Below are 27339 nucleotides of genomic sequence, written 5' to 3'. Positions count from 1 at the left end.
AGTACAAGAATGTTCTAATTAGCATTATATGCAATAGCAAAAACCTGGAAATAACTCAAATGCCCATAACAATAAAATGGATAATAAATCAGATGATACTATGCAACCATAGAAAATGATTGAATACACCTGAATTGGATGAATGGCTCTCAAAAATCTAATTTTGAGTGAAAAAGGCAGTCACAAAAGTGCATAGAAGTGCTATTCCATATATTTAAAGTTCACAAACAGGCCAAACCTAAGCAACATGTATTTCAGGATCCATACCTGTATGATAAACTATCAAGAAAAGCAGGGAACTGGCTAGCACACTATCAGGTTAGTGGTTACGTCCCCTCAGTAAAGGAGGACATGATAGGAAAGGGATGCACATGGTTCCTTTACATTTTTTAAACTGGTATGGATTCATGGGAGTTTACTTATTATCATTCTTGTAACTTGGCATATACATTGTTACCATGTGTGACTTTTAGTTGTTTTTAATAATTTAAAAACTAGCACAAGGGGTGCCTGGGTGGCTCAGTCGGTTGAGTGTCTGACTCTTGATTTCAGTTCAGTTCATGGTATCGTAGTCTGTGAGATAGAGCCCCGTGTTGGGCTCTGAGCTGACAGCACAGAACCTGCTTGAGATTCTCTCTTTCCTCTCTCTTTCTCTGCCCCTTCCCGGATCATACTTGCACGTGCTCTCTCTCTCTCTCTCTCTCTCTCTCTCTCTCTCAAAATAAATAAATAACCTTTATGTATGTACATAAATACATAAATACATAAGAGCACAAATAGACAGTGGGCACTCACGCAGATCCTGACCCACCCCCAGCCTGCAGGCTGGTCCAGGGGCCAAGAGCAAGCTGCTGCACACTGGAGACGCTATAGAGAAAAGAGCTCTGGTGTCCCGACTTCACATCCCAGCCCTGTGTAGCTTTAGCCAACTTCCTCTGTTTCTTTATCTGTGAAGAGTTCTTAGCAAAATCATCGTCCGTGGTGGGGACACGGTGAATATTTGTTGAATGAATGAGTCAAGACATCCAAGATTCCATCGTAACTACCACCCTCATCCAAATGTATTCCTGAGGGGGAAATAGTGGCTACAGCTTCTAACACCCACCTCCCCACACACACAAATGAATATCCCAGAATTTGAAGTGGCACATCAGAAAGTTCTCTGTTCTGTTCGATCCAAACTTTTGGTATTTTAATGTTACAGATTTTCTCTCCCAAATGTCAGCTTCTCTTCTATTTTTCCTTTCACTGTCACAACAAGCATACAAGTATTTTCAATGGAATTTTACCAAATGGCACATCTTACATTTTGTAAACTATATACATGCACACTCCTCTTCTCGCCCCTCTGCCAAGTTCTGTCTCAGGGTCCAGTGATTTTGCTTCTTTGACCCTCATCTCCTGATTCAAATGCCCAGTCCTAAGGTTCCACCCAGAGCAGATTATTCCTGGGCTTAAAGGGAGGCCAGGGGGCAAATGAGGAAGCATCAGGCCTCCTTAAGCAACAGGGGGAGCTTCTGTGTGACATTCACTAAAGCCCTGAGCACACCAGCCTAGGAATGCCAAGTCCATTCCAAATCACTCTTCCTTCCTTCTTGGCATCAACTTGCCCGGCTGGGGACAGGAAAAGGAAGCTGGAGCCTAGCAAACCCCAGATTACAGAAATAGGATGGTGTCTTGGCTAAGGGCGTGGGCATTAAGGTCAAAAATAACCTCTCTGGGCGTCATGTTCTTTATCTGTAAAACACAACAATAATCCCACCTCAGAGAGTTATTGAATGGCATAAATATATATATATGTAATATACATTTAATATACATAAAGATACTTGCAGATCAGCATTTAAAAAAAAAGTTGCCATATCCCCAAACCACTTCTGTTTGACTTTGGAAGGAATAAAACAGTCTTTACACTCAATTTGCTTTTTAATTGGGCTCATCTGCAGCTAGTGCTGTAGTGGTGGGGTGGAGGAGGGGACCTAAAGAGCTCTGGAGGCACCATTTGTCTTGGGCATATCAGCAGTGTAAGCCCACCTACTACTCTCAGACAGGCCAATGCCAGCCATGCTGAGAAAGCACTCACAACCCGCACTCATGAGCTGGAGATACCGCATCAAACAGCACATGGGTTGGAAAACAGGCCAGAGACTAGACTGTTGCATGAGCAGCACAGCCAGGACAAGCAGTGGAAGTCAAAGTGGTTACAGTTTACAGAGAATATTTTGGAGCAGAAACCTGGCCTCAGAAGCTGTCAAGTCAGCGGACCGACGTCCAGGGCCCACAAAGGTAGGAGGTGTTGCACAGAATCCAGTGAAAGAGCTTTGGTCTCCAGAAAGCCTAAAGCCAAACAGATCAGCACCCAGGACAGCGACAATCAAATGTATGGCAGCACTGAGACATCGCATTCACCCCCACCATCCAGATCAGAATCAGCAAACATAGCAGGTTGCCGCCAGTCCCTCCCCTGCACCATGCAAACCTCATGGAGGAGTCATGGCATTTTCTATGGCTGAGCCCACATACAGCCTTAGAATCCTTCTGAATCCTTCCCAATACAGCTTTCAAGGCTCAACCAGTTGCTGGTCTACTAGAGGAAAGCTATTGGTTTACCCTGTCTTCATGGAATCACTGACAAAGGCCAGTCTGGTTGAAAACTAACTTCAAACCTCACCAAAGGTAGCAAAAGTATCCAAGGCAGAAAAAGAGGCACATCTTTAGGCTTGATTGGAGGTGTTGGGTAGGAGGGGAGAGATGAGGGGCAGGGAGGTGTGTTTGCAGAATGAAACATCCTAGCCCACCTCCCCCACCTCAGAGGTCAGACTACCCGGTGCCTTGTCTTTCTTCCCATTTTTTCCTTTGTCTTCTGTGAAAATTGCTTGAAATATCCATGTCCTCATAAATTAGATGCTTCATTCACACACTGATAATTTCTTGGGGCCAACTCTGTGCCAGGCATGGTACTAAGCAGCAGGGACACAGTAGTGAATAGCACCTGGCCTGCTCCCCCGGAGCTTACAGCCTGGTGTGAGAGTCAGTGTCCATCAACAATTAACCCTCATTAGTTTGTCAGGACAAGCTAATAGCAGGCCAAGAGAGTGAGATGTGTACCTCACACATGTAACCAAGGAGCCAGCTCCATAGGAAAGAGAGGAGCCTTCAGACAGGTAGGGATCAGGGCCCCTTTCCTTGGAAGTTCCCACCTCCCAGGCCTTGGGGAAAACCAAGGCTTGAAAAGTTCCTGTAGGCTACAGCACAAAGGGAACAAAGATGTTGGAATAAGGGGGGCTAGGGGGCTTACAGACCCTACCCCACAGCATCCTCCAGCCCTGGTGGTGTCCACACCTCCCAACAGCCCAGCCTCAGAGCAAACTGGATGCCTGGGTTGAAACATCAGTATGAAGCATTCTCAGGGAAGGCTGAGCCTCTGAGAGACACCCTGTGGGCTCCGGGGGGCTATGCCATGACCTCCAATGCCCCCCCCCACCACCACCCAGGGCCAGAGATTGAATGCAGGTGGGAGGGAGAGGTCAGGCCTTGGACATAGTCTAGTTCAAGTGCTTGAAGCCTTGAGTCACCCTTGTCTCCATCACCACCTCATTTCACTTCAGCACAGTGACTGTTTGCTCTTCTAATTCCTCCTGGAAGACTCTAAACAGCATATTTGCTCAAGAGCTGGGGACAACATTCCAGTCTTAGAGAAGCAGAGTATTTAGGCAAATGCAAACATATGCTGGTTTCTCTTCTTAGTTACATTCTTGGCAAAGGAATTATTTCACCAAGAGACAAATCAGGACTTTCGAGGGCCCATTCATTCCAACCTGGCCCCAGCGATGGGACTGCTGACCCTTACCAGTCCCCAGACCCTTTAAAGACATGTAATGTGAGTGGCAGCAGCTATAAAAGGGTGGCACAGGGATCCCTGTGAGGGAACTACTCTATGTCCTGACCCTAGTGGTCACCTAGTGGTGATAAAATTGCACAGAAGTGAATACAGACACCCAAGTGCCTATAAACTGGAGAAGAATGAAAAAGGTCTCTGGATTGCATCAATGTCAAATGCTGCTTATGATATGATATGAGTTATGCAACGTGTTGCCCATGGGGAACCTGGGTGAAGGGTGCAAGGGATCTTTCTGTATTATTTCTCATAATTGCATGTGAATCTCAGTTATCTCAAAAGTAAGTCTTTTTTAAAAAAACACATAATGCGGAAACCGTTTCATCTTGGGAGTAGGACTGGCCTGTTTTCACAGAGCAGCCATAAGAAAACCTAAAACTATTTCTCCAAAGCCCATTTTTGTGCATTTTTAACAAAGTATGATTTTTTTTTCACATGGGAGGTCTTCAAAAAAGCCACATTCAGCGACATCCACATGACCTTACCTGGCCCCATGACCCTTAGGGTGCCCCTCCCCTGACCTATGCCCCAGCCTGTGACTCTGAAACTCAGGGCAGACCATGGTAGAGGGAGGCAAGGGGCTGGGAGGGCCAGGTGACTGTCCAGTGTGAAGGACAGTCTTTGAAGAGGAGTCTTCTGGGAGGACCGTGCTGGCTGGCCTCTGCCTCTACCTATATGCAGCCCTTCGGATCCCTGCCAGCAGTTTATTAATATTTTATTGAAAACTCTAAGATGATTCAAACTTCAGCTGTCATGATAAGGTGTTGTTGCTAGGCAACATTCGTGCTTGTCTACAGATCTGTTTTTGCAGCTCTTCCCCCACTGGCAAAGCTCAAGGTTAGGCCCTAGCACCCCGAGACCCATACCGCTCAGACCCCCAACCACCATGTGCACCCAGCCCACTCTGAAGCACTCAGCCACCAGCCAATGGCCTGGCTCATGGGTCTCCCAATGCCCAACGTGCCTCCCAGGAGCCACAGAGTAACCCCTGCCCCCAACTCACCATACTCGCTGTCGTAGAACATGACAAACTTCTGCCAGCGCAGCTCTGTCACCAGCCTGAGCATGACGTCATTGAGGCGCACGGGAGGTCTGGAGGCCAGCGTGTAGGCCTCACCGTCAGGGCTGGGGTTCAGGTGGCAGGCAGTGCGCGGAGACCCCCCTGGGTTGCGCTGGACAAAGAGGTGTGGGATATGCATCGCATCTGTGAGTGACTGCAGGGCGTTGGCAGACGCACAGCCAGTGGACGTGACCAAGGCCAAAATCCCCTGGGTCATGAGGTCACAGGCTAGAAAGAGAGGGAAGAGAGAGGGAGGGGTCAGCACGGGGACAATGCTGCACTGGCTTCGATCCACATGGCCCATGCCTAGCAGCTCATGCCCGGGGCCCCAAGAAATGCTGCCTGCCTCCAGAGACAGAACTACCCCGGGCCAGGCCAGGAGCTCTCACATGCAGAGTCTCACTGATGCTTTCAGGGATCCTGCCACCCAGATGTTCTTACACCCATTCAGCAGATGAGGAAATGGAGGCTGGGTGAGGCAAAATCATTTGCTCAAAGGCTACTCAAAGAGGGACGGTAGGACGAGAATCCAATGCACATCTGCTTGAAACACCCATCAGGGTTGCTAAATTAGCCATCCTGTTTCCCACCTGGGATATGAGCCTTTTAAGAGCCAAGAATTCATTTTGTGGATCTGTGTGTCTCCAAGGCCAAGACATAAGCCGTGAATATACTGTGTGCGCTATGATTGTTGGCTAGACTGAACTGATTGAGGCTGAAGGGAATAGATTACATCAGAAAGTCAGGGAGACACTTACCCCAGAGGACTCAGGTTTCAGGCAAAAAAAAAAAAAAAAAAGACAGCACTCCTAGGTCTTCTGGCCAAGTCCACTTAATTTATATCATAAAATACTGGGTCAAACCCCAGATGAAGCAGTCAGTTCCAGAAGCCCAAGATTATTCAAAAGCCAGTTGATAATAACAAAGGAAGATGCACAGCAACTAGGTGGAGGAGGAGAGGGAGGGAGGGAGCCGCCAGCAGCCTGTTCTTGGGCTGAGGCCCTCGCAGCGCATCTTTTGAAGTCATCCAGTATTCGTGAGGGGTGCCCCTTTTAGCCACAGACTTACGTCTTTGGGGGACATCAGACCAATTAATAGAAACATGCACCGCCCAACACTGCAACCCACTGCTCTGGTTTTGAAGCAAACATTTATTAATAATGCTTATGTGATGGAGGGATGTGGGAGAGCAGACGCAGCTTCAAAACACAGCCTGGGAATGTCAGCAGGCCATCTGCCGCAGACGGCAGACTTTTGAGCAACTTTGACAATGCGGTTCTTTCGGTTGAGAGCCTTTGGGTTTATGTAAACGTCTCAGACCAGGCTGAGAGGAGACCAGGAGCAGAGGAAACAACCCCAAGGAGAAGGGAGTGGGGGCCTGGGAAGGTGAAGGAGGAGAGAGGCCCTCCACACCTCCAAACCCCAAAGGCCGGCTGCTCCCCACGCAAGGGCGCTCACTGGGCACATTCATGAGCATCAGCAGGACGGTGACTCAAATGCCCGCAGTGCTCCCTGCTGGACCCTCAACCCGCACACACAATGCAGGGGCAGGGGCAGGGGTGGTGAAATGAGATCCTCTGATGTCTCTTGGGAGTCACACAGCCATCCAAATGCTCTGACCAACTCCCATGCAAGCTTCACATGGCAGTTCTCTCCCAAACAAAAATCCAATTGCGTCATGCTCCTGTTTAAGGCCTTCAGTGGCTCCCAAGAGCTTTGGGGACAGTCTTGTAGGCTTCCCAATGCCTGTAGCTTCCTGCTCTTCACATGCCCCTGCCCACTATGCCCAGGCCAACCAGCCCCGTTTGAGCCCCTGGAACCCTCCACATTTTCTGTTCCCTCTTGCAACTTTCGACTTGAGTGAATACTCAAGACTCAGACTCTATATCCCCAGACTGGCCAGCACCCCCCTGTCTTGAGCTCCCCCTACACCCACACCTTCCCTATCAGGGCATGATGCATGGCTTGTGTAATTCTCTGTCTCTCCTAGGACCACACACTCCAGGGAGCCATGTGATGCGCCTGTTCTGTCCATCATCCTTCCCTAGACACACACCGTGTCCAGCACATGGCAGTTGGCAAAGACTGGTGCAAGAATGCAGTAAGCCTGGACATTTTCATGCCCTCTGGTCAATAATTCCACTTTAGGCACCTATCAAAATTATGGGAGTGGCTCTGGATCCCAAAACATTCATAGGATACTTATCCATGCTGTTGAAATATTGCTCACAATCTGAAAGATGCAGATAGGTGACTGGTTATGAAAAACACTCCATTTGTTGAAAGCATATGTAGCCTTTAAAATTATTGATGAAGATACTAAGGTAACATGGGAAAGTGCTTGTCATAAAAAAGTTATGTGAAAATAATACAAAACTGTATGTCTTTTATTACATCGATGAAATAAAACTCAACACGCATGAAAGACAAGGAGAAAATATTGCAAAATGCTAAAAGTGCATTTTACAAGAGGCCTGAACTGATTTTCCTTCTTTTCCATATTTTGCCAAAATTTCAAGTCATGAACAGATAATTCTTTTAGAAAAGAAAAATAATCTTCCAATAATGGGTAAGTTGTGAAGCTATATAGGAGGAGGGACTATTTTCTGAGAATTTTCCCTGTGCCAAATACTGTTGAGTACGTGTGTGTGTGTGTGTGTGTGTGTGTGTGTGTGTGTGTTGAGTACTTTATGTATGTGTCATTGTGTCCATTTTCCAGATAACAAGTTGTGAGGCCACACAACCAATAAGAGACAGGGCTGAACTGAAATGCCATCCAATCTAGAAAACACTTCTGAGAGGCAGCTAAGTGACAACAGCAGGGCACAAAATTATACACACCCCAGAACTGTAACTAGATAAAAAGCTTGCTTATGGAAAAGGCAGGAGAAAACACCAAAAGGCAAGAAAAGAACAAGGTGTGGTGATGCTGAATGGATTTCTCTTTATTCTCTGGTACATACTTTCTTCAATGCCAATACACTGAATTTCTAACTCTAAGAAGTAATCATACAAAATAAACTGGACATCACAAGGATGGAAAGCTGTCCAGACACCCAGCCCAGGACACCCACAAGAGTGCTCCTGGCTGCCATCACTCACTCCCGGCCCTCCACTTCCCACCCCATCCAACTCCCTCCCAGGTCATCACCTGACTTCTGATGGCAAACCCTGTGCCCATTCCATATACACCAGTTCTGAAGTCATTGAACCTCTCTGAACCTCAGTTTCCCCATCTGGGCAGACATCCCACCATCACTGCAGACTGCTTCCTTCCCCTCTGTGTGTTTCATACATATACTCAGCGCCCCCTACTGTGTGCAAACCCCTGCAATGGGCACTGGGGGAGCACAGGGCACCAGCCCCAATTCTGAGAAGCTTGGATCCACCAAGAAGACAGACCCCATGATTCAGCCTGTGGGGAAGGAGAGATGAAGCTCCTTGGGACCCAGAGAAGGGTGACCTCAGGGTCTCAGAGAAAGAGGATTTAAACCAGCTGAGATGAAGGAAAACAGCATGACAGAGGGATGCAGCATGACAAAGACACAGGGGCCAGGCAGCAAGAACATGCTCAGGGAACAATTGCCTGACTGGCCACTTTGCCCCAGTCCTGCTGGTAGCCAGGGACACCAACTTCTTGGCTGGGCCTGGGCTCACCAGGGCAGCAGAAGAAGCCCTAGAATCTCACTAACCAAGGTTCTGGTTTGGGCTCCTCTGGTCACATGGGGTGAGAGCTCCAGTGATCCCGTCTGTCCTATGACGTGGCTGGTGCTGTGCCTGGCATGTCCTACCCTGAGAGTCCCGGGTCTGGAGAAGCCTGGATCAGCAGGATGCTGGCATTTCAGGGAACACTGGCAGGACTGTGATTGTGAGACTGTCCCGGAATGCTGACGGAGCCCATGGGTCCTTTGTGAGCCTCCGTTTTCTAAATGAGGATAAGAATCTCTACCCAGCAGAGCTAGGGGAATATGGACTTAGGACATGGACAGCAAGTGCCAACCCTTGCTGTGTACAGGAAAGAGGTTAAATAGAAGCCAGTTTCCTGCCACTCTCCTTGGGCATCCCCATCTCCCCCATCAACGTCCCCACCCAAGTCATGCCCAGGATCCCAAGAAACAGTAGTTAAGACAAAGAGCGCCCTCACTCCTGCTGCTGACAGCCCTCGCCGTAGAGGTGGGCACTACTGCCCCACCCCTCGTACAGCCACCTGCAGCATCATGCAAACTCCTCAAGCCGCCAGCCTCGGAAACTGGGTGGATAATTAAGGCTGGAAGCTTCTCCCAGGCGCTAATGGAGAGGCCCGATGCAAGTCAATTTCCAATCCGTTGTGAATGGCCTGCTAATTGGGCCACTGTTGAAATGATGGTTATTTAGAGGCTCCTAACATAAAAATAATATGATCAAAATACATCAGATCAAAGCCAAATCAGCTATTAGCTTAATCAAGGTTGTGTGCTCATTCCGGGACAGGACATACCCCCAGTGCAGAGAGAGATGCTGAACCCCAGTGACAGGGTCCCCTGGCCTGAGTCTGAATCTGGGCCCTGCCACAAACATGCTGTGGGACCTTGGGCAAAGTGCCGGCCCTCTCTGGGCCTCTGTGTTTTCTCTGTCATGTAACAATGATTGCACCCACTTCACAGGGGTGTTGTGCTCATTCCGTGAAAGGTCTTGGTATGTGAAGAGCCATTCGCACCGTCTGGCACGCAGTAGGGATGCAGAAGTCACCACTGTTATTACCTCTCCTGCTTAGACATGTTTCCGCAGCTCACTACAAGATAAGAGCCTTTGTTATAATTCTTTGCCTCCAATATCATGTGGTCATAAAGCTGATCTCTCTCTTGATTGCAACAATGCATGCTTGATGGCTTGATAAGGACACCCTGAGAGTGGCTCATCAGCTGGGAAAGCAAGAAGCAGAGCTGAATGTGATGATCAGATTCGAGCCCCCTCCCCAAGCCTGGTGGCCTAGGAGAGCAGAGGGTCTCTGCAAAGATCTATGCACTGCCCAACAGTGTCCCAGGAATCGGGAGAAAGAGGGTGCTCAGAGCTCAAGCTTGGGCCCAAATGAAGAGGACCCATGGGCTCTGCCAGCATTCTGGGACAGCCTCACAATCACGTTCCTGCCAGTGTCCCCTGAGATGCCAGCATCCTGCTGATCCAGGCTTCTCCAGACATAGGACTCTGAGGGTAGGTCATGGCAGGCACAGCACCGGCTATATCACAGGACAGACAGGATCTCCAGAACTCTCACCCCGTGTGAGCTTTCTGATCTCCTGGGGAGAACACTGCAGCACAGAGAGGGCTGGCCGGTCAGCCAGGGCCACCTAGCCAGAGAGCACAGAGCAAAGAGATCATCAGAAGCAGACCACCAGGAGCCTCTAGAGCCAGTCCCAGAAGAGACGGTGGCCAGCAGGGGACAGAGCCCAGGATTCCGTGGCTAATGCTAGCCAGCACTTCCCTGGACAGAAACGCCTAGGACAGCTCCACACTCAGGGCAGGCCCCAGGGGAGGAGCTGGCCGGCAGGCACAAGGCCTCTCTCTCTGCTGACAGCAAATCCTTGCCGTATCAAGTCACTCGGTGCCTGCAGGTGGACACTATTGAGAGGAGAAGTATCCCCAGACATTGAGGTCACTCCAGGTACTACCCCCGTTTCATGTCCAGTCTTCTCCATCCCCATCAGGATTCCTGGAAAATTCTCAGGCTAAAATTGGTTGGGAGAAGCAATACCCCAGAAGCCTTGGGCTAGAAGAGACAATTTGTGGTGCCACCACTCAGAAATGATGGCCACAGCTGTCCCAGGCCTCCCCTCCACCAGGTGCCCCTGGCATATCCACACTGCTCCTCCCGAAAGACCAGATGTGGCCCGGCATAAGTGAGATCCACCCACGTGGGCCCCTCAACCTCACGTGCCAACTGGCCTCTGGCTAGCCCCTTCAAGAATCATGAGACTCTTCCAGATGGACAAGGCAAGAGAGAGGGCACTCCACCTGGATAGGAGCAGAGGTGCCCGGGGAAGCCTGCCAAGGCTCTGCTCATCTCAGCAGGCAGCAGATGGGAGAGCCAGGCTCTGGGCAGCCCAGGGCTTCGCCCTACCCTACAGAAGGAAGGGTCTCTCTCTCGGGTGGGAGTCCAGCAGGCCAGCCCCAGGAGCTCTAGCACCTCTGCCTGCCCCGTAAGTGGGGCTCCCAGTGACAGCTCGTTATCATAATCATCTTAACAGCCATGAGCACTCACCCTCCCCTGAGCCACCCTCATTATTGGTGCCCTTCCTTTCCTCCTTTAAGCTGGCACTGCTTTATTAATATTTGAATTCTAATGGCTAATGCTTTAAATTAAGGTAGCATTTATAAATACTTTATAGTCAATGAATAATTGACCAAATTTAGTATTGTCATAACTCATAGTAAATTATTGATCTATGAAGAATAAATATTTTTTCATGTTTTATTAAGACACTTAAAAGGTAAACAATACCATCAAATGGTGGGGGGGGAAATGGGTGACAGTTCCAGACAAAGGCAGGTGCTAGAGCTCTGGTCCCTATAGTACATCGACCCTCCCTAGCCACTTACCATCAAAGGGCACCCCCCCAAAGGGGAGAGTCACCAGGGTCTTTACCCTCCTCCCTCTTGCGCATCCTGTCCTACAGACCTGCTTACATAACACTCCCAGTGGCTTCCTCCTGCCTTCACTCCCATCTCCTTGCTCAGTTCAGTGTCTGTCCATCTGTCACTACAGCCACTCCATTGCAGACAACCTCACTCCCCTCTCTCTCCTTACGTGGCACAGCTGGTGAAATCCCAACCCGGGGTCAGCCCCCTTTCCCAGGTCTGTGAGCAAACAGTGGAGAGTCAGAAAGACCCACATGTCCAACAACGTGGTGACCCTTGCAAAGCTGTGTCACCTAACTCACCCTGCCATTCACCTTACACCCTCTCCACCACCTTCTCTGCCCACTCTCAGACCTCCCCAACTTCTCCCCCAAGTGCAGCTGATGACCTTGCTTCATTCTTCATGGATAAATGGAAGCCGCAATCAAAAGGAACGCACTCCACTTCTTGCCACCACATTTTCACATCTGTCTGCATTTGTGTTAGAAGCTGAAGAAGGCAGCCTCTCCCGTCGGAGGCCGGGCCCTGCTCAGGAGCTCTGGGTGCTCCCACCTCTTGCTTTCTCCCAGACCAGACCCATCACTCACCCATCAGTCACGCCCTCTCTCTACGAAATCATCAACCTTCCTTGTATTTGATCTGTCCATTTACAAGTTAAACCTCAGCCATGTGGATGGTTCCATAGCTGTGACTCCAACCCACAGCCCTCTCCTGGGGTGCCAACCCCCAACCAGGGGAGGCTCCCTTGCTGAGTTCACTAGCAACTCAAACTTGGTTTATCAACACTGAGGTCCCTGGGGTGTGACCTTGTCCCTCCTGGTCACCAATCTCTTCAAAAGAGGCACCCCTCTCCACCACTTGTTCTTGACCCTTCTCTCTCCCTGACCCTCTGCACCCAAGCCATCATAAAGTCCTGGATGTTTTATCCCCAAAATATGCTTGGGTCTGTCAACTTTCTTCCACCACCTTGGTCTAAACCACTACGACATCCCTACTGGACCCACATGCATCCAACCTCCCCCTGGGATCTACACACCATCTATGCCAGTGGAATGGCCTTCATGAAACACCAAGCAGACTGTGTTGTCCCTGCTTAATTACCCACATTAGTTTCCCACTGGCCTTAAAATAAAATCAACATCCCCAAACAGGCCCTGCAAGGCCCTGCATAACCCACACCCATGCCCTGGTAACTCAGACACTGTAACTCAGACACTGCTTAACTGCTGTACTGCTTACACATGCTGTAACACATGCTTACACACTGCTTACACATGCTGTAACTCAGACACTGCTTCTCCTGCTTCTGGGTCTCTACGAACTCCCTCTGCTTACAGTGCTCCTCCTGCTAGCTCTCTCATTCTGTGCTTTTGTGGGTAACCGTCACCCCCCAAAGAGAACTTTCCACAACCCTTATTTTCCCTTGCTGTACTTGGCCTGCACACCACCCACCAACATTTGCAGTTGTGGACTATTTTGAGCAGCCGCCACCAGTCATCTTTCTCTGAACCATGAGCCCATGAGCAAAAGCGCCTGCATACCGCTTACCCTCCGAGCCCCTGGCCCAGCGCCCGGCGCAGCACAGCAGAGCAACAAACTATTTAATACTCCTAACAACTCCACAAAAGAAGCACTATCGGGGTCCATATTTCATTGGTGACACAGAGTTTTCAAACCTACCAAGGTCCCCGGATACTCATGTCCTCCCAAAAGGGTAGCCATGTTCCAAAATTTGGAGAAGGGGAGTTTCTTAATTCACCAAAAGCTCAGAGGGTGCCAAGGGGACACTGGGAGAAAAGTTGGCTGGGCCTGAGGAGGAGGCTCCTCCAGGAGGAGGCTCCTCCAGGGGGAGCACCCCCAGGGTAGGAGATCCCACACCCCTCTGGCCTCACGGTCAGCCCAGGCCAGGGGACCAACAGCAGCAGGGCCAAAAGGTCCCACTGGATGTTGGACCGTAGCCTGAGGCAGGTGGGAAGCTGGGGCAGGCAAGATGCACAGAGACAACCAGGAGGGTGGGGTAGAGCTGGCAACGCCATGCCAATCTCTGGGGCCTCATCCTTATGCCAATTAATGAATCAAAACTGATTCCCTGCTCCCACAGATTGGAAACACAGGGAACACTGGGTGGGATCGTGCTGGCTTATTTATAGCTCTCCAGCTCCTCGTTAATGATTTTTACTGCTCCGCCAATGGAACGCCAGGCTCCCGGGCCGGATTCGTACAAAGCCTACACTGTGGAAGTTAAATCAGGACAGTGACAAGTCCTGGGAGACTGAGAGAACCTCGAAAGCAGCCGGGCACCCAGGAACCTCCTGTGGCTCTCTCTGCACCCCAAGCCCAGACTTCCCTTCCTGGACGCCCCTCACCCTGCCTCCAAATGCCACTCCCTACACCTGATCACATCTCTTATCGCCTACTTGTTTCCCTGCCTCCCAGCATTTCTTTCTCCAACCCACTCTGCAGACCAAAGTTCAGCAACCAAGCATGCCCCAAAATACCTGCCATGCTCCCCACTGCCTAGGAGTCAAAGTCCAGTTTGTCAGATCCCCCAGGACCCCTCAACTCCACACACCACTTGGCACCCATCTGTTGACCAACCTTCACAAGCCCTGTGCTCTCCGCTGGTCACCACACCCATCCTAATCTCTAACTTTGCACATGCAGATTCCTTTTGCTTGAAATGCCCTTCCTCCACCACTATGACCTTCAAACTCCTACTTCTCCTCCAAGACCCACCCCAAATGCCTCTTTCCCTATGGAACTTTCCTTGACTTCCCCTTGCTAAGGAAAATTAATCATCCCTTTCCCTGCAGGAAAGTACTGCGTCCTAGCATACTTCTATCAAGCATGTATTATTTAACTTCATGCTTAATTGCTAGGGTCCAAGAAAAGAAACTGAGTTTCATGGCTTTCTGTATCTCCAGGCTCAGGGCCTGATACAGAGATGGTCAGGGGATGTTCACGGAAGGCATGAGTAAGTGAAAGCACAGATGCATAGAGAATGAGTGAAAAGCTGGAAATGCCAGTGCTATAAGGTAAACGAGTCACCCAGAGAATCCGTGGGATGGGAAACATGTCAGGAATGATGCAATGGAAAAGTCTGCCTTGTCAAAGAGCAGGGCTAGCTCTGGGCAGCACAGTGAGTGGGCTCTGGGGCCTCCTGGACTTGGCTCAGAATACAATCCTTGCATGGATGAGCCAGGGCGCCATGGGATACTCACTTCATCTAATCCTGCCCAAGACGGAGGGACTGCTTAGAGGAAGAGGAGAGTTGGAACCTTGGAGGAAGCAACAGCACTGTTCTGGACCTGGCGAGGCAAGGGAGAGACACAGCCAGATCCGAGGAGCACCGGTTCCACGGGCCCCGGAGGAGGGACAGTTCGGGGCCTGAGCCCGGGTGGCAGCCTGGCTCCGAGAGAACAGCAATGGACAACTGGCAGCACAGAGAGGTCTCTGGAGAACTCGGTATTCCCGGGACATGCACTAAGGGACATGGGGCACCCCTGCATGGCCATACCTCAGAGTACCCAAGAAGGTGTTTTCAGCTCTAGAGCAAGAGTGAGAAGGAAAAGACTGTGGCAGTGTCTGGGCTGGGGATAAGGACACAGCCCTTCTGCTTCTCTGGACTGTGGAACGGGAAGACGGGAGCCTGGCCACAGATTGCCACCAGGTGCCATCCATCTAATCACTGAACCCATAGCCTCCCTGGGAAGTGGGTACCACTACCTCACTCTAGACAGGGGCAGAGACCCACAGTTAGGGTGTTGCCTGAAGTCACAGGGGAGCCTGGGTTCAAACCCTGAGCTGCCTCTCACCCCAAAGTTAAACACAGGGGCCCAGGAGACAGGCAGGCCCACTGCTACAGCTGTGTGTTCTCAGGCAAGTCACTTAAGCTGGCTGAGCCTCAGCCTTCACTTATAAACAGGCTAATAACAGCCCCATCTCTAGGGCCACCACAAGGAATAAATGAGCTAGAGGCCAAGGATGGATGTACCCAACAGGCCGGATCACGAAGCCTGACCTCAGCCCCGCCCACAGCCCTGGGCTGCCCAAGGCCAGTTCCATGTGTGCCTCTCCCCTTCCTCCACCTGCATTTTTCTTCCAAAAGTGAAGGCCATCCAGTCACCAGGCACCCCCTGGCCTGTGGTCCTTCCAGGCCCAACACAGCCCTCTGAGACAGGGAATTGAAGCTCAGTGAGGCTTCTGGATCTCCCTTCCCATCTCAACCTATGTCTGACTTTTCTAGCTCTCTCTGGCTGGCTCTCTCATTCTCCCTGCTATTGTTTCTCACTTGCTGAGCCTCAGTTCTCCCTCAGAGTGCACACGTGGTGTGTGTGTGTTTGTGTGTGTGTGTGTGTGTATGCGTGTGCATCTCTCTCCCCCACCAGCCTATGCCCTCTCTCCCCAGTAGGACCGACTGCCCTGGAGGGACACAACCCCATGTCTACGCTTCAGCTCCCAATCCCCGTGCTGGGTTTGGAATTTGACCCGTGGATGCCCAGCTACTAGGCCCTCAGCACTCCAGTCTCTCCACCCACAGAGAATTAGTGTCACAGGAACAAGTGTCACCTCTCAGCCTGCGCCCCTTCCAAAAAAACTGGGAGGGCACAGAAATGTCCCCATCCTGCCAAGCTCCAGCTCTAAGTTCTAGCTCCAAGATCTTGCACTTATCCTGTACTTGGCCTCCCCACAGACAGACAAGAGGCAACCTCCAGGCTCTGAGGTGCAAAGCAGGGACTCAGAGGCTATCCTGCCTGTGTCACATTCATATCTCCGTTACCTGCATTCCCCTGCAAGCAACTCACCATTCCGGACCCAGGCCAAGTGGCTCTTCCTCTTCAGGGGCCTTCTTCACCCAGTCAGGACAACAGAGGCCCTGCATCTACTGTCCCCCTGCTTTACACACAAGTGCAGTTCAAACAGTATCATTGTTTGTTCGTAGACCTCTGTCACATACTGGACTGACCCCTAAGGATCTCTCTGTCCCTAGCACCAAGTCTGGGGCTGGACCCTCAGATGCCTCAGGGGAGCAGCAGGGACAATAGGATAATGGGGGATGGGCATGCTGCTGGCACTGGTCCACCCGCCATCATAGGGGCAGCCCAAGATGGCTGCTCTCACCAGGCAAACCTAATGGCAATAGGTCGTCACCACTCTGTGGGTCCGTCTCTAGGGTGAGTGCCCACAGGGATGCCCACACACACCTCAACAGCCTGGGCAGGTCAGGTACGAATGGATCCAGTCCTCTGTGCTACTCTGTGGCCTGTCACCTGGTGAAGACCAGCACTGAAGCACTGGCCCAAAGCCATCCCGATGGGCAGGGACAGCCTACTCTCAAGGGGAGAATGCCAGCACTGAGCCCCCAGCTTCTGGCTTTACTGACCCAGATAAGCCACTAGTCCATCCTGCCACATTCCCTTACTCTCCCACTGGGAGGGCCATGCCTGACCTCCAGATGGGAGCCTTGAGCTCAACACTGTCACCTGCACAATGTCCCTCAAACAGGGTGTTTGGACTCCCTCCTTAGGCACCACCCCTCCACAGCTCAGCCCCTTCTCTCACTCTGCCCAGCCTAGATGCCCCCCACCTTGGCTGCCATCAAGCCCCCATGCCTTGCAGCCAAATCCAGGGAAACAGACAGCGAGAGGCAGCCCCTCATGCCTCCCTAACCCCTCTGCCACACAGCACCCTACATGGTAAGGGCAGGAGTGGGGAGCTGGGGCAAAGCCAGAGAGGTGGCTGTGACAGATGGGGCTGGTTATACCCCAAGGCCCTGCTGTGTTCACCATATCTTTGTCATGCTTCTTACATGGAGTGGTCCAAGAAGGCTGGTGTCCACACTTACTGGTCCAAACCCACAGCTGATTGTGAACAGAACATTGTGGGGGGTGGGGGGTGGGGGTGGCATCACAAATTCCTGACATGTGTCTTACAAATGAACTTCTTTCCATTCAGCCCATTACTCTTCTCAGGAGGCAGCAATTACAAAGCCCAAACCCTATCCTGTCACTTAGCATCCAGGAGCCTGGGCCAGTCCCTTTTCAGAATATCGGTGGCGTGTTATCTTTTAAAGTAGGAGGACAAGGGGCGCCTGTGTGGCTCAGTCGGTTAGGCGTCTGACTTCGGCTCAGGTCATGATCTCACGGTCCGTGGGTTCGAGCCCCGCGTCGGGCTCTGTGCTGACAGCTCAGAGCCTGAAGCCTGCTTCTGATTCTGAGTCTCCCTCTCTCTCTGCCCCTCCCCTGTTCATGCTCTGTCTCTCTCTCTGTCTCAAAAATAAATAAACGTTAAAAAAAAAAAATTTAAAGTAGGAGGACAAGGAGGAATGGGTCACAGCACCCGCATTACACACAAGACATGAAAACAAAGCCTCTGGCACAAAGTACATCTTGAATCAATTCTATGATGCTAATTCCTTCCCCCTTGGGAAGGATCCATTCGCTCATCCATCTTCATTCACTTATCAGGTACTTAGCACCCTCCCTCCCAGCTTCTTTTAAACTAGGCACACACGGCTGCAGAGGACAGCCAATGACACAAAGGGGAGGGTGGCGGGCTGCTGTCCAGCCCACTGGGGCTGAAACAGAAAGAAACGAAGCACTCTTTCCCTCTTAGAGAGATGGAACAGCCCAGTGGTAAGATGATGGGTGCCAGAGCTGAACTGTCCGGGCACCCCAATCCCTGCTCTGTGCCTCAGGCTGCGTGTGGCTCTGGGTAAGTCACACCCTCTCCTCGAACATGCCCCACCTCGAACACAGGCTAACCACAGTAATTCCAAATCAGATAAATGCATTTAACCAAGCAAAAGCAAACACACAAACAAGACCCACAGCAGCTACCTCCTAGGATACTAACAAGACTCAAATGAGTTAGCCCCCACCAGGAAGTACAACTAACTGATCATCTGCACAAGGAGTGAACTAAGTAAGACCAGAGAAGAAAGCAGCCCAGCCAGGTTCAAAAACAGGCTGCCTGTGAGTGTCCCAGGCCACCCTCGGCCCTTCTGTGCATTTCCCCAGCAGGGGCAGTTCTGCTGGCCAGGGACGAGTGGGGCAGCATCCAGCTGCTTTTCTCATTCACCCCAAGGCTGCACATGGCCTTGATGTCTACCTCCGATCTCATTATCATCCTAACAGCCATCATGACAGCACACAGCCTCCAAAACTGAAGAGACAGTGCCACTTTTAGAGAATGAGTCTAGAGGGGGCAGCTGCCTCAGCTCCCAGCAGCCACCACCTGACAGTCTCCCAAGTAACGGGGTTGGTGTGGGTACTGGCCCAGCCCCCGAAGGCAGCTTTCCCTGCATCACCAGGGAAAGGAGGCAAAGCCCTCAGGACACAGATGATGGCCCATGCTACCCTGGCCATTCAGGCCAGGCCTGCTGAGCCCAGCTCTGAGGAGGCTCACTCCTGAGATGTGCAAAAACGTGCCCAGCTGGCCTGGGGACATTACCTTCCTTGGCTCCCAGGTGCTTTGGAGCAGACAGGGAGAGAAATCAGAAATCTCCTGCAGCCAGCAGGGATGAGAGGGGATCCTTGCCAGTGATAATGAAAAATTTCACAGTAGCAGATGCTTGGAGAAAATTGAAAAATACAACAAAATTCACAAACCAGAGAGGAACTTAAGAGAAACGTGATCAGTGGGGCTGTTTTCCCATTGGCACCTTTCCAGGCATGAGAAGACTGACTGGGAACCAGGTCCTCCCTACTAGGTAATTCAATTGCCCCCCACCCAGAGCCCCAGAGGCCACCACAAATCTCTCCAAGCACCTACTATGTGCCCAGCCAGGATCCATGCCAGGAACACAGAGGATGCAAATATGGCCCCAGGTCCTAGAAACGCCATCTGGAGAGGGAGCTGGGGCATGGGCCGGGACATTGTGGTCCCGTATCCATGGAGGGATGTCAGGCAAGAGGAGTGTGGGTAGGTAGTCATGAGGCCTGGGATGGCAAGGGGGCTTCACGGGGCACAGGGCAGCTGATGCCGGGACAGAACACAGACAAAAAGGGCACCAAGAGAAAGAGAGCAACTAGGCTAGCAGCATGCCATGAGCCGAGGCATGCACATGAATGGCATCTGGGGATCTGCCAGGAGGGAGCCACTCATGCTGGGGTGAGAGGGAAACAAGGAAGGTGGGTTCAGAGTGGAGGTCTTGCCCGCTCAGCTGAGGGGCTTTGTTTTCATCCCATGAAGGAGGCTTGGAGGGTTCCTGAGCACAGGCAAGGCCTGCTCAGAGCTTACCTATGGAAAAATGGCCCCAGTGAGGACACAGCAAGAAGACTAAAGGCCTAAGCTGACTCCTCCTGCTTCCTGTCCTGGCAGGACCCAGGCCAGGAAGTATGGAGGCAGAAGGCAAGGAAGACAGTCAGGGCCACTGCAGATCAGAGGACAAAGTCAGCTAGATGCACAGAATGGGGGGCGGGCAGTCAGGCAGACCTAGGAGCCAGGCTCCCCCACAAAGCCAGCAGGACTGGGGGTGAGGCACCTGTCGCCTAGTGGCACACGCTACCCTTACACGCCATTGCCTGGCATCCTCCACAACCCTAGGAGGGCATCACCATCCCTCCCCTCTACAGAGGGGAGAGCTGAGGCTTGGCAATGTGAGATCTCTTGTCAGGTGTGGACCACCCACCTCCCCCCTCCCGCTAGTGAGTATGAGGCCAAGAACTCAGGCCTCCCAAGAGGCACAAGCTGCCCACCCCAAGCCTGGGCTGAGGGCCCAAGGGGCAGGGCAGGATAGGAGCTGGTGCCTTCCGGCCCTGTGGGGAGTAAGGCCAGCCCTTCAGCCCGCAGTCGGCGTCTGTGATGTCCCCGGAGGCTTGAGAGAGCTCTAAGAGAGAGAACTGTATGCCAGGAAAGGAGCCAGTGGAGGAGAGTGGATGAGGTTGGAAAGGAAAAGCGGGCCCCTCACCCACCTCTAAAGGAAACCCTATGGAAGCCATTCATGTCCGGGGCTGAGCCTGAGGGACACAGACACACTGGCACACCTGGCACCCAGTAGGCAGGCTCACCTCCTGAATGGGGTAGAGAGGCCTCTAAAAGATGCACTCCACGAGAGCCGGCCTGCCACGCAGGGCATGAGAGTGGAAGGAAGACCCTAAGTGCAGGGGGTCTGTCACCGGGACTGATCACGTGTAAGACCGCTGACAGGGACAGAGGGTATAGTGTGGGCAGAGCCACGTCATGAAACTCTCCAAGCCACAGTGGGCACAGTGGGTACATGAGCCTTTCCCTGGAGCCCAGCTGGAAGGGAGCGGGCGCCCCTTCCTCACCATCATCCAGGCAGGAGCTGGCAGTGCCAGGGGCACGTGCACAGAACAGCACCATCACCAGGTGGGGGCACGCCAGCCTCCTGTGTGAGTCTCCGCTGGCCAGAAGAGGAGCCTGGGGACTACTGTTCCGTGCCGCAGGCCTGCTTCTGGAGGGCGCTGTGGCACATCGAACCAGGGCAGGGAGGCTCTGAAAACCAACGAGAACCACCCTCCTGCCCCCAGAATCCCAACACGATATGCGCTCGTTGTGATTTGCACTCCCTCGGGGCATTTTCTTGCTATGAAGCAGGCTCCACTTGGATGGCTAGGCCTAGAAAGCTCCAGAGGTTTAAGTGAAGCCCAGCTCCAGCCCTGCCCTGGCCATGAAAGTCAGCGCCCCTCTCTCCTCTGCTCAGACACCCTCCCTGGAGAGAGACAAGGAGGCAAAGGGGTGGGAGGACACGGCCACCAGCACACACAGCAGGACACGCCCCACACACCAGCGAGCACACACACACCCACGTGGCACTGAGACTTCCCATGCGGTGCGGGCGCCTTCATGCTCCAGCCCACTGACCCCTGCCAGGATTTGGCAGGGATGGTTCTGGGCAGATCTGGAGATATCTGAACTCTGCGGCCTCCTCAGCATTGTCTCTCCTCTGCAGGGACCTCCACCCCAAGGAAGCGCAGTCCAGCTCAGCCCTTCGGACAAGCCCTTCCATAGGCCCACAAAAGTGGGCACCCCTCAGGCGGTCCCGAGACTGCTCTCCAACATGTGGCTGAGGTGGCACAGGCAGCAAGTGACAACCATGTGCTGTGTCTCATCACAGAGACACAGTGATGCTGTGGGCAAAACGGGCCAAGGGAAAGACCTACCTTCCTGAGCAAACTGCTCTGTTCACAGCAGCTCCCCTTCCTTTTCTTGTTTGGTTTGCCTTACAATCTTTTTAAGTTGTTTTTTTTTTTGTTTTGTTTTGTTTTTTTATTCTGAGAGAGAGATAGCATGCATGAGCAGGGGAGGGACAGAGAGAGAGAGAGAGAGAGAGAGAGAGAGAGAGAGAGAGAGAATCAGCACTGACAGTGCCTAGCCCGATGTGAGGCTCAAACTCACGAACCTGTGAGATCATGACCTGAGCCAACATCAAGAGTCAGATGCTTAACCAACTGAGCCACCCAAGCACCCCTTGCCTGACAATTCTGAGGTAAGGATTATTGTCACCATTTTTCAGACGAAGACACTGAGGCTTAGAGAGCCAAGTCGCTCCTTTAAGGTCACATAGCAAAAGGCAATGGAGCCTGAGTCCAAACTCAAGTAAGTCTGATTTTGCAGATCCTGCCATTCCCACACTCCCAAGTGGTACAGGTGAAGACCGAGAAGCAGCAGGTGAAGATCAAGGACCAACAGGCAATAGATCGATGTGCAAAGTCCCCCGGAAAAATGAAAGAAGGAAAACCTTCCTGTTCTCATCCCAAGCACATATCCCCACTAACTGGCCTCCATATCCTACCAAACCCCCAGAACTCCCACCCACTCATGCCCCCTCCCCACTCCTAACATACACAGACTCACAAAACTACTTCCTACACCTATTTAAACTATTGGTTGAAGGAAAGTGCTGCCGACCAGCTGAGTGAGCCTATGCATCAGCACCTGTCTGGGCAGAGGCTTACCAGAGAAGAGTATCACTCCCCACCCCGGCTGCCCACACTCCCACACAGTTAATAGGAAGATGATCCCTAAAGCTCAGAGCCTAGCAATGTGCACAAGGAGATACAAGAAGACGTGGGCGCTGGGTTGCTGCTGTCTATCCTGGCCATGGTCAGATCCACAGTCACCCTACCCTACCAGCCTTGCCTGGGCCTTCCCAGTATGGCAGCTTCTGCTCTAACAGGGCCATATGGAGGCTGGGCATGATGGGATGTGGGGGGACACACAAATAGGTCAGACCCAGCCCATTCCTCCCACATAGCACCTGAGCCCTACACCTCCATCATGCCCCAGGGGCCCTGACCTCACCTGGGGAGACAATCAGCTGACATCCATAATACACCCAAGATGCACTCCCTCAACATAGCCTTCCAGAGCACTGGCCATTGTCACACCAACACCCAAGATCCCTGTCCCTCTCCTCCTCCTCCTTCAAAGCTCACCTCAAGTGTGCCCTCCATGAAGCTTCCCGGGACCTTCTCAACCACCCCCCCACACACACACATACACACACACATACACAGAGTTCAGCTCAGTCTGGCACCTGTCATTCTGAATGATCGCCCTCTGTCTCTGCCACCAAACTGTTAAGGCCACTACAGGATCCCCAAGGTACAGGTGACCAGGGAATGTTTATTGAAGGAATGAATGAAACTGTTGAGTTAGATCAAGCGGAGATGCTGAGGACTAGCACATACCACGTATTGATTTTGCCCTACAGAACTGTGACTCAAGTTGTCCAGCTGAGGGCCCTGGTGTGAAGCAGGGGGAGGAAGAAGGAGGGATGCCATTTCCCAGTCCTTCCCACAGGCCGGCAAGTGAGCTGGACATACACAGAGACTTGGCTAGGGCCCCAGGTAAACCACAGACCTGAGATCCAAGCGGCGCTCACCGCCTCCACTCACTCCCTGCATTTCTGCAGCTGAGGCATCAGCAAAGGTGGATGCCCAGAGCAAATGCAACACCTTTTTGCCTTAAGTGGGTGACTTCTTGAATGGTTTTTACCAGGATATAACACCAAGGGAAGCACCGTGCAAGGCTGAGAATTACATATATTTATAGTGTTTAGGCAGATCTGTACTCAGACAAGGACTATCTCATTGCTCACCACAATTTGCACTCTCCTTTGAAGCAGGTTTTTTTGCAAGGAAGGAGGCCTGACACCTGGCAGTGGCCGGGAGACAGCAGTGTCTGGAGGTGCCTTAAGAGGTGTTGCTGTCCTGGCCCCCAGCCCCACCCTAGGCCTAGCCTGAAGCAGGGACAAGAAAGCCGAGAGGCCCTAGGTTGTCAGAGAGAGACACGGGAAGATCTGCTAAGAATCTACCTTCACGGCATGGAAATCCACACCTCTTTGAGTGACAGGACCATCTCTTAAAGTTCAAAAATGGCTCCGACCTGAGGTACTTGTACTTTAAGTTTCCATTGATTGAGAACATTGCTAATGAGCAGATAAGCCTTCAGTATGTGTGTGCCAGGGTCAGGCTGGGAGCATTCGCGGATTCATACCCCCTTTCTACGGACCTGCAACTGGGTAGCTGGGCTGACGGGGCCCAGATCGAAACACGAGGAGCAAGGAGAAGGTATGGATAAAAGAGAAGAATCACATCAAAGACATCCCAGAAGACTCCCAGGGTCATACACCTGGAAAGAGGGGAACACTCTACTCCTTCCCACTCAACCCTGGCCACCACACATAACACACATACACAACGCATGCGCGCGCGCGTGCACACACACACACACACACACAAACACACACACACGCCTGCGCCTGCACCATACACACCCATAGCATTCACATACCCCCACACACACACACAGAACTGACACATATGTGAAACTATTGGAAGAACCATAGGCAGAGCCCGCCCAACCCTCCCACCCTCTGTGCTGCCCAGAGGAGTGGGAGTCTTTGCCGCAACAAGAGGCCCCCCCTGGGCAGGAACCCCAGAGTCCGAGCCAACCTCCTCTCTCCTGCCTTTCAGAAGAAGCTCAGAGGAGCGGTCTCAGCAGATAGATGACCCAACCGCATCTCTCCCACAGCCCACCCTGAGTCCAGCCAGCCTGCAGCACTAATTAGGAAACTGAGAGCCAGAGGTCACCAGGACAGACAAGTGTGGAGAAACGCCATGCCTTGGCCTTGCCATTTTCCCTGGTTTGATGCTGTGTGCCCCACCCCCACGGGCTCCGGTGCCCAAAGTTCACCCTTCTCGGCATAACCAGACACCTGGGGCAAGAGCCACCCTGAGCTGTGTTTATGCAGCTCATAGAAACAGCCCACGACACAACAAAGAACTGCCAGGAGAATGCGGTCATCTCCAAGATGTGCCTCCCCTGGCTGCCCGTGGGGCTGAGTGTGGTGGCAGTGGGTCCACCTCCTGGTGGGGAGAGGAATGACAGCAGGGACCTAGCGGTGGGAGGTGTGGTCAAGAAAAAGAAGTCACAGGACAGCGGTACCCTATCCATTTGAAGAGGCCCTCCTTCTGGGGCAGAGGGTGGGCCTGAGGTACCTCAGGAAATGCACAAGCCCAGCATTAAGAACTCCCGCAGAGCTAGCTGGACAGTGGCTCAACCTACACTCTTTGAGAAGAGAGAGAGGGTCCCAGCACAAGGCAGGGAGAAGGGCTCTGAAGCAGAGCTCATGGTCCTTTCATCTTCCTGCCTCCAGCCTTGCCCCTCTGGCACATTCCTCACCCAGGCAATCTTCTAAAACCCTCAAGGATCCCCATCCCTATGGGACCTGCCACTCCAAGGTCTGGCCCAACACCCTCATAAACCGAGCCTCATCCAGCTCTCCACTCCTGTCCCCAACACCTGCCCCACCCTCATGCTGCATCACACAGGTGACTTCCTGCTCTCTGCTGCCCTTCTTCCCACCTCTGAGCCCTCATCCATGCTGGCCCTCTGCAGGGAGGGCTGTCAGCCCAAGTCCCACCCATGAAGTTCCTGTGGGGTTCCCAAGACACAGCTCAAGCTGTGGACCACCTCCCAAGGTAAGCCAGTGCTCCCTTCCATCATGGGGCCTCAGCGCATCATCCCCACCACTAGACCACGCACAGTGCCTGGCATATAGTTCAGTGAACACTGAAGGAGGCAAGGAATGAATGACAATAGAAGGATGGATGGATGGATGAATGGATGGATGGATGGATGGATGGATTGGTGGATGGATGGGAGGTAGATGGATGGATGGATTGGTGGACAGGTAGATGGGTGGATAAAAGGGAGGGAAAATGCAGACAACCAGGGGAAGTCTGACCTTGCTCCAGCCTTGGCCCCCCACCCTCACTCCACACTGCCAGAGCACAAAGGCACTTAGAAGGATTAAGCCTCCTTGATACAATTGGAGCGGCTGGAAATAGCTCTGTGCAGCCTGCAGATGCTGCCTCCCAGCAATCAGCCTCAATCAACACCCACCTGTCCCCGCTGCCAGTTAATTCCACCTGACACCCTGGCCGGGAAACTCGAAGCCGCCAGGTGTCGGCCCCATATGAAGGATCGCAGGGGCTGGATATGCTCAGCCAAGGCCAGAGCAAAGTCACCCTCCTGGGTCCCCAATGTCCTATAGGGACAACAGTATTCATGAGCTGCGGCCCACAGCTGAGCTCAGAGACCTCAGGAGATCATATACCCCCAAGGGAACTAGGTCAGCCTCAGGAAACAAACGTGTTCCCCTTCTGCCCCAGCCGCTCTCCTCTCATATACCCAACACAATTCATGCCTTTATTTTTTTTTTCAATATATGAAGTTTATTGTCAAATTGGTTTCCATAAAACACCCAGTGCTCATCCCAAAAGGTGCCTTCCTCAATACCCATCACCCACCCTCCTCTCCCTCCCACCTCCCATCATCCCTCAGTTTGTTCTCAGTTTTTAAGAGTCTCTTATGCTTTGGCTCTCTCCCACTCTAACCTCTTTTTTTTCCCTTCCCCTCCCCCATGGGTTTCTGTTAAGTTTCTCAGGATCCACAAAAGAGTGAAACCATATGGTATCTGTCTTTCTCTGTATGGCTTATTTCACTTAGCATCACACTCTCCAGTTCCATCCACATTGCCACAAAGGGCCATATTTCATTCTTTCTCATTGCCACATAGTATTCCATTGTGTATATAAACCCACGGAAGAGGGTAGGAAGGGCGGCGAGGCGGTGCGCGCTCCACGGACTGGTGGGAGGGAACTGGGGCGGAGGAGCAGCCTGCCGGCCAAGCAGAGCCCCCGAGTCTGGCTTGCAAAAGCGGAGGGGCCGGACGGAGTGTGTTCCGACAGCAAGCGCGACTTAGCGTCTGGGAGGTCATAAGTTAACAGCTCTGCTCGGAAAGCGGGAAGGCTGGAGGACAAAGGGAGGGAGAGCTGCTGAGCCCCCGGGCGACAGAGCTCAGTTTGGTGGGGAACAAAGGCGCTCGCCAGCACCATCTCCCTCGCCCATCCCCCAGCCAAAATCCCAAAGGGAACCAGTTCCTGCCAGGGAACTTGCTCGCTCCGCGCAAACACCCAACTCTGTGCTTCTGCGGAGCCAAATCTCCAGCAGCGGATCTGACTCCCTCCCGCTGCCACAGGGCCCCTCCTGAAGTGGATCACCTAAGGAGAAGCGAGCTAAGCCTGCCCCTCCTGCCCCCGTGCACCTTGCCTACCGACCCCAGCTAATACGCCAGATCCCCAGCACCACAAGCCTGGCAGTGTGCAAGTAGCCCAGACGGGCCACGCCACCCCACAGTGAATCCCGCCCCTAGGAGAGGGGAAGAGAAGGCACACACCAGTCTGACTGTGGCCCCAGTGGTGGGCTGGGGGCAGACATCGGGTCTGACTGC

At 52.4% G+C, this 27339-nt stretch overlaps 1 protein-coding gene across 2 annotated transcripts in view; it reads right to left on the bottom strand.

Annotated features, from left to right (window-relative positions):
• The window catches only part of GRID1 (glutamate ionotropic receptor delta type subunit 1), a 696363-nt gene that overhangs the window by 532846 nt on the left and 136178 nt on the right, over positions 1–27339 (bottom strand). For both annotated transcript variants that reach the window (XM_060642293.3, XM_060642294.3), the window contains exon 3: positions 4902–5186. In XM_060642293.3, the coding sequence (XP_060498276.1) occupies positions 4902–5186 (285 nt within the window). The remainder of the gene's footprint in view (positions 1–4901; positions 5187–27339) is intronic.

The sequence above is a fragment of the Panthera onca genome, chromosome D2, assembly GCF_046562875.1.
Source record: "Panthera onca isolate mPanOnc1 chromosome D2, mPanOnc1 haplotype 2, whole genome shotgun sequence".
NCBI classification, from domain to species: domain Eukaryota; kingdom Metazoa; phylum Chordata; class Mammalia; order Carnivora; family Felidae; genus Panthera; species Panthera onca.
The sequence above is the reverse complement of the archived record's forward strand: the minus strand, read 5'-3'. Positions and strand labels throughout refer to the sequence as shown.